The sequence below is a fragment of the Misgurnus anguillicaudatus genome, chromosome 19, assembly GCF_027580225.2.
Source record: "Misgurnus anguillicaudatus chromosome 19, ASM2758022v2, whole genome shotgun sequence".
In the NCBI taxonomy this organism is placed as follows: Eukaryota; Metazoa; Chordata; class Actinopteri; order Cypriniformes; family Cobitidae; genus Misgurnus; species Misgurnus anguillicaudatus.
Genome location: NC_073355.2, coordinates 20446994 through 20454318, shown reverse-complemented (window position 1 = coordinate 20454318; position 7325 = coordinate 20446994). Strand labels below are relative to the sequence as shown.

The 7325-nt window shown below is 35.6% G+C and overlaps 1 protein-coding gene across 1 annotated transcript; it reads left to right on the top strand.

Moving 5' to 3' along the window:
* The first annotated feature begins 436 nt into the window (after positions 1-436).
* On the top strand, positions 437-6735 carry LOC129424725 (polyserase-2). Its single transcript, XM_055181264.2, has 10 exons — positions 437-578; positions 1546-1566; positions 1666-1831; positions 1943-2214; positions 4017-4162; positions 4400-4622; positions 5411-5552; positions 5639-5886; positions 6008-6108; positions 6260-6735. The coding sequence occupies exons 1-10, from the start codon at positions 452-454 to the stop codon at positions 6506-6508; spliced, it is 1695 nt and encodes a 564-aa protein (XP_055037239.2). The 5' UTR covers positions 437-451; the 3' UTR covers positions 6509-6735.
* The last annotated feature ends 590 nt before the right edge of the window (positions 6736-7325 follow it).

Genomic DNA, 7325 nt, shown 5'->3' with positions numbered 1-7325 from the left:
AGAAACCAAATGCTGATCTGAAAATATAATAATGTAGGCTATTTTAAAACATATCACCAAAGAATTGCTTCACCTGTCATTTCAACTTACTTTTTTGATAAGTGATAAGTTGCTGTAGGGTATAATAATCAGTTAAACCTGCTTAACTTATTCAATGAGTTGAATAATTTGAAAAAATACAATAGTTGAAATGGCTTGAATAGCTAATCTGATTGAACTGAAATATCTAAGTCAGTAAAAAAATGTTGCTGTGTAGGTGGAACTTCATTGAAAAATATTTTTTAAATCTGCTAAAGGTTAAAGAAGCTTCTTTTGTTCACAAGAGGTTTGATTTTAAGAGTTGGAACATCATCTGTTTTTTTATTCTTTACATTCTCCACCAAAGAATCTCGCTGCATTACGTAAGACTGTATTTTATTGTCGAGGTGTGCCTATGGTAAGTCAAGCTTTAATGAAGGGAGGTGTGGAAATGCCAGGCTGCAGGGAATATATAAGCTCAAACACCAATGATAAAGTCAGAAAGATGAAGATGTTAAGGAAACTGACATTGGTCTTTGTGGTCACTCTCCTTTATAAAGGTAAATGCATTTACATTTTTGCATCTAATTTAATGTTTTCTATATTTAAATAACCCAGTATATGTAGAGTATATGTGTTTACTGTACTTATATATACAATGAATAATGAAAGCACACTGATATAGACATAAGGATTACAATGTTAATCTGGTACAGAGATTGAAGAACGATTCTTTTAAATAACGCATCAAAGCATTACAGTATGTAGCAGTATCCTTCTTTAGATCAAAGTTTAATTTTGTTTGTATGAGATTTGCGATTGAGCAGTCCATAAAAAATTAATAATTTAAAAATATTACAAAATAAAACATACACCTCTTCAAAGTGTAATGATGTCAATTTAAATATATAATTAATAATTATATTCACAAATGCATTATGGAATTAAACTTTGATTTTAAGTTACTTAGCATTTTAATATGCTTTTTTAATGTTGCATTAAATGTTACAGGTGTCTGCTTTAGCCATGCGCAATTATGAAATATATTCATATAGCTTAAGGCATGCACAAATGTTATATCTCAGCATCTTTAAATGAATCTCCCATTTCCTGAATTTACAAAATGTAATGGCATTTTATCATCCAACTTCTTGAAACACAGAAGAAGTGTATTTTTTTAATCATAAGTGGGAACAAGTCATCCATTTTAAAATAAAAAATGACTTTTTTCCTTTGAATGAATATGTGAACGCCCAATTGTGTTTTTTATCATATAACAAATTTCAAACATGCTATAGATCAAAAGCTTTTAAAGATGAGCAATTAACTTTCAACCATAGTCTTGAAAATGTACTGAATTTAAATAGATTTGTATTATATTTATTTTATAGGCATCGACTGTTATCTAACTGCTAAAACAACAGAATCAAGCTTGTCAAAGCGCTATTAGAGGAATTAACCTGAGCATGTGTATAATTAAATCTGACTGAACATCTTAACAAATGATCTTGTTTCTTTTATTTTCAGGGTGTGACTGCCAGCTGGATGGTAAATAATTTATCATCTCATAATGCTAGCATTTTTTGTAACAACACCATACAATTGTTCTGTGAGAATCAGTCTGAAATTCCTTTTCTTTTCTCTAAGTGTGTGGCAGAGCTCCTCTCAACACTAAAATAGTGGGGGGACAGGAATCTCAAGTCGGTGCTTGGCCATGGCAGATTAGTTTCCACCTCAAAGGATTTGGCCACATCTGTGGCGGATCACTCATCAACGCTCAATGGGTTCTGACAGCAGCTCACTGCGTTGTAGAGTAACTAACATAATAATCTCAATTTTACACATCTGTACTACTCTAATAAATCCATTCTTTCTCATGCATGAATGTAATGATGGTGAGTCCACTGTCTTTCCCTCCCTTCAGTAATCTTGATCCTACAGGTTATTTGGTGTATCTGGGCCGACACAGTCAGGAACTAGCTAATCCATTTGAGGTGGTCAGGAACGTATCTCAGATCATAGCGCATCCAGCCTACGACGCAATGTCTAAAGACAATGACATGGCTCTTCTTCAGCTCTCCGCACCTGTCAGCTTCACAACACACATCAGTCCGGTTTGTCTGGCAGCAGACGGAAGCATATTCGGCAATGGCACAGACATGTGGTTGACAGGTTGGGGCAACATACAGTCCGGTGGTGAGAGCAAGAGAATTTTATACCTTTGCTTACCTCTATATTTCAAGACAAATAATATTTGTCCAGTCCCATTTAAAGCTGCAATCCGCAAAATGTTTGTTTAAAAAGAAACAAAAATCTGTTATTGAGCAAGAAAATAAATGCACATAGCGTCCCTTGTTGCCAAATGCCATTTACATGAGCTCCACCCACCAAATGTCTGATTGGACCATAGTGGCTTTAGTGGCACAGGCAATAGGGCATATGCATTGGATTTTCACACGATGTCATTGGTTCAAATTCACTTTATGACGCCTTTATTTTCAATTAAAACAAAGTAAGTGTAGATTAAAAGCAACACTATGTAGTTTTTTACCTTTAAATAATGTCTCTAAAATTATTTCAGTGATAGAACAACTTTTAACTGGACAAATAGTACTGTTGCTGCAACCTGAGCAGCCTCCTAGCTGCTACAAGCACACTCTGAAAGTGGCGGTGGAGGGTAGGAAACACAGCCCGCCCCTCCCCTGCCTGCAGAGGAGTGTCTGATACCAGGCACTGTTGCGCTTTTCAACCACATGGGGGAGCTGTAAGTCATTTTTACATGGAAACTACATAGTGTTGCTTTAAAGTGCCTAACAAGTGTTTATTAAGAGTTAAAGTTTATATTGGGTAGGGTCAGGGGTCAGTGTAGGAAAAGCTTTTATTCTCGCAATGGCATATTGCTAAGAAAATGCTGATATTGTCACAAAAATTCCAAATCCTTCTTGTCATTTATTGGCTGGAACATTTTGTTATGTTTTGTTGTGCTAGGTTTGGCCACTATGTTGATATTGCCGTTTGTCGAGCCTGAGCTGTCTACAGAGATCGCGTTTTTTTACAGTTTGATCAGTGGACAGGCAGCAAGCAGATAGTGTGGAGATGTTTGCTGTATGTAACAAAAAATGTTTTATGGTCTAAAACGCGTATATTCGCTTAGAGCGCCTTTAAGTTTCATGTGCTCACCTGAAACTTTCATGTGCTCACGCGAAACCTTCATGTGCAGAATTTTTTTTAAGTTTAGTTTTGAAAGTTCCACGTGAGCAAGCAAAACTAAACACCATAGTTTCACGTGCGCACGCGATAGTTTCACGTATACACGTGAAAGTTTCATGATACTTAGAGGCTCCGTAATTTTGCTTATAATGTAATTTTGACCCGTATTTGACTTTAACCCATATAAAGAAAAATCTTAAGTAACTTGCAGTTTGATGTTTTAAACACGACAAAGATTACAGATTGCAGCTTTAACAAAAACTGCATCTTTCGTTATTTTTTCACACCCACTGTGCAGTCGAAATCTTGTACTGTGGCAGAAACTACTAATGCAATCGAAATACCTGCTTCATGACTGTTAAAACAGTGTGGGTGCAGTATGCATTCATTTCAGACATACTGCAGCAGTCATGTTTTCATTGTCATATATGTTTGTTCACCTGTGACATACCAACATCAACTGCGAAAATAGCAACAATGAGAACAATTCAACCACAAGGAATGCTACCTACATTACTTTCACTAAAAAAATATGCAGTTTTTCTATATTTTTTATACCCTTATTAAAAGTTCCCATGGCCTCCTTAAATAAAATAAAAAAACATGCACTTGTAAATTATTCATCCATATACATTTTATTAATCTATTCATTCCGTTAGTTATGTTAAAGTTTTATAAATTAATTGACACAAATTGGTCCAGTCAGTAAATTATTAAAATACACAGCAAAAAATCTCTCTTTATTGTGCTTTCTGTATTGACACTGTTTATTATTCACTATTTCCCAGTGTCTCTTCCATCACCTCAAAACCTGCAGGAGGTAGATGTTCCCATAGTTGGAAATGGAATGTGTAACTGCCTTTATGGAGAAGGAAAGATAACAAGCAACATGATTTGTGCTGGACTAATGCAAGGTGGAAAAGATACATGCCAGGTATCATAAATGTTCAATGAACTAAACTCCTTTAATACATTATATGAAAAAAAAACATTTTAAAGCACACAGACTTAAAAAATTAAATGAAGTAAATGATTTCAGGTATTCTTCATTAGAAGTTCCTTATTTTATCATGCTTGCAAAAACTGAATTTTAAATGCAGAACATACTAATAAAAGTGTAAATACAGTCTTTAAGGTGGCATATCTGTTAATCTTCTGTCACTGTGTACAGGGGGATTCGGGTGGTCCAATGGTCATCAAACAGGGCCCTGTTTGGATTCAGTCTGGTGTTGTGAGTTTTGGTGAGGGTTGTGCCTTGCCTAACTACCCCGGTGTGTATTCCAGAGTTTCTCAGTATCAGAGCTGGATCAGTGACTATGCCGGATCAGTTGGTTTCGTCAGTGCTATGTTCGGCCTCCCTGATGACCAGACCAATGTGACTTGTAATAATCCACGTATGTTGGTTACCATTCACATTATCCTCTCATATATAATTTTTCCTTACACTTTTGCTTCAAAAGTTAATTTCTACCTTCATTATGTACCTCTTATTTATTCGAGCTTTGTTGTCAGCCTAATTCATCTTAGAAATTTCTTCATACACATACTTACTGGTAGATACACAACTTATATGATAGATTTTTAGGGACATTGCTTGTGTTAAAAGCTGCAATAAGAATCCAAACTAATGCTACGTACACACAAACATCGAGTTATTCGCTCTAGATTACTCGCGGGATTTAACTTCGGGTAATGCGAAATTTTCGCTCGAGTCGAATATTTTCAACTAGGGCGAAGACGCGCGAATAGCTTGAGGCGAATAGGGCGTGTTTTCACGGCAAACGTGCCGCCCATATAGCTTCATTCGCATCGCCCCACGCAAGGACGCATCAAATCGCGTCTTTTCATTGACTTTGTATGTAATCGTGCAAATCGTTGAACTCGCATCTGGTGTGAACCCACAGTAATGAAATGAATACTAATCTTAAGAATAAGCATCAATATCATACACCTATGCGCACACGCTGGTTTCTTTGCATGTATATTGAACTAATGATATTTTATAAACCCCTAATATTAAACACGAACCTTTCCGCATTCATACAATTTCCTCACAGAGACCATTAGCTGGTTCTCACAATGTTTTTAAGTTTCGCTATCCTTGTGTGGACATTGTCCACAGTGTACTGTAGGAAAACCTCTCACACACATCCACTAATTCAAGCTCTCTGTCTTTCTTCAGCAACACTGTGTGGAGGACAAAGTAGCTTTTTTACAGGTGACTGGTCAATGATGGCAAGTCTACGCTTTTTTGGTTCCCCTACATGCATGGGAACTTTGATCGCTCCAAATTATGTCCTGACCTCTGCAAGCTGCTTTACCGGGTAAGCGGAGGTTTCTCAAAATTGCATTTGAAATGAAATCAGTGATAACTGCTTTGACATTCAACATGTAACATCTCACCCTTCAGAGCCATGATGCCATTTCAGTGGACGGTGACGGTTGGCTTTGTCCCAGGGGACTGTACTAACAGCATGGAGATTACTTATAGCGTAGCGCAAATCATCATCAGTCCAAATTCAAACAACAACGTGGCGCTTGTGGAACTGGCTTACGCATCACAATTACCATACTACATTAACACTGCAAATATCAATGTGTATGGTTATGACTTTCCACCCGGTACTGAGTGTTCAGTAGTGGGTTGGAATGGCATGAGTGAGTGTTATTGATAATTTATTACACGTAGCTATCATTAGATTTGTCGATGACATCCAGAGAATGATCGATTTTCAATCCTTTATAAATTATGATTTTGTTCCTTTTACTTTTTCAACAGTGCCTGGTCTTGAGGAATTCCAGACAGTTATTGTACCCTGCAATAATCCTTATATCAACTCTGAGCTCAACATCTGCACAATCCCTGTGAACGTACAGCAGGTATCTGTATATTGTCTGAAAGTCCTTTAGGCTTGTATTTGGTGACAGTGATTTTTGTGTGTTAACTGATCTTCTTGTGATCCAAATGTAATGAAGGTTTGCCGGTAAATATTTATATTTTTGTAACAGTTTCTCTTTTTTTCACACTCAGGATGATCAAGGCAGTCCCCTGATGTGTAAACTGGGTGAAATGTGGGTTCAGGCTGGCGTTTTGTCCTTGGACTACATATTTGGCGAAAACATCCAAGTCTTCAGGAAGACATCTCAATTTACCCCCTTCGTGTATGAAAATGTTAACAACATCCCATCTGTTTGGGATGGAGTGGAGTCATTCTCTCCTCTTTCTCTGACCTTCGTCCTTCTCCTCTCTCTGCCAGCAATCCTGCAGGCTTTGTATTGAAGCTGAGCTACCTGTAACTTTAGTTCTTACTAGAGCCAAAGAATGGCCCAGTTGACAATAATGATAAATAATGACACAATCTAAGCTATTTGCTCATATGTTAGAAATTTAGCTATTGATTTTTTCAAACTAAATCTCTATTTTAATAAATAAAGGTAATTAAAATGCAATCATTACACTGTGCATATTTTAAATAAACAAACTCCAAAAAAATTGTTTTCCTTGCAAATAATATTTTGTCTGTTTTCATCTGTCAATTAACCTAGCACATAAATCAAACAATTGTTCAAATTACATTTGTCCGTATTTGTAAATTTACACTTCCGTTCATTCTTTCCAGAATCAATTGTTTTTTTTAGTAAGGGTTTGGTTAAACTCCTTAAATAAGATCTTGGGTTAACATAAGTCCAAGGTATATTTTTTTACGTTTTATTCAATATTCAAAATTCAATACTACTTTTTGAAAATAATAGGATACCATAATTGATCTTTGGAACAAATATTATTATATATCCACTTAATTTTTAGTATAAGAGGAAATCAAGTACATTTAGCCCACCTTGGTTAAGTGAATTACAGTGTTTTTATTCAAATAATGATGTTTATCTTTACCAAATAAAATGATATACACATTTATTTATCTTATTAATTGTATGTTTTGGAATATAGTGCCATCGCAGTATAAAAATAACATTTCTGATTTTGATTAAATTCTACCATTTAAAGAGAAGTCTCTAATATATGTTGAATTTCATTTGAATTTTACTAATTAACGAGAGATCATTAACATTTTTTTTTTTTTTTTGGTGTTTGTACA

What these genes read in the sequence shown, in the direction of transcription:
- LOC129424725 (XM_055181264.2), top strand. Translation starts at nt 452, where the DNA reads ATGAAGGGAGGTGTGGAAATGCCAGGCTGCAGGGAATATATAAGCTCA. An exon ending in GGTCACTCTCCTTTATAAAG is followed by an intron (nt 579 to 1,545) that starts GTAAATGCATTT and finishes TTTTATTTTCAG; the next exon opens with GGTGTGACTGCCAGCTGGAT. An exon ending in AGTGGGTTGGAATGGCATGA is followed by an intron (nt 5,887 to 6,007) that starts GTGAGTGTTATT and finishes CTTTTTCAACAG; the next exon opens with TGCCTGGTCTTGAGGAATTC.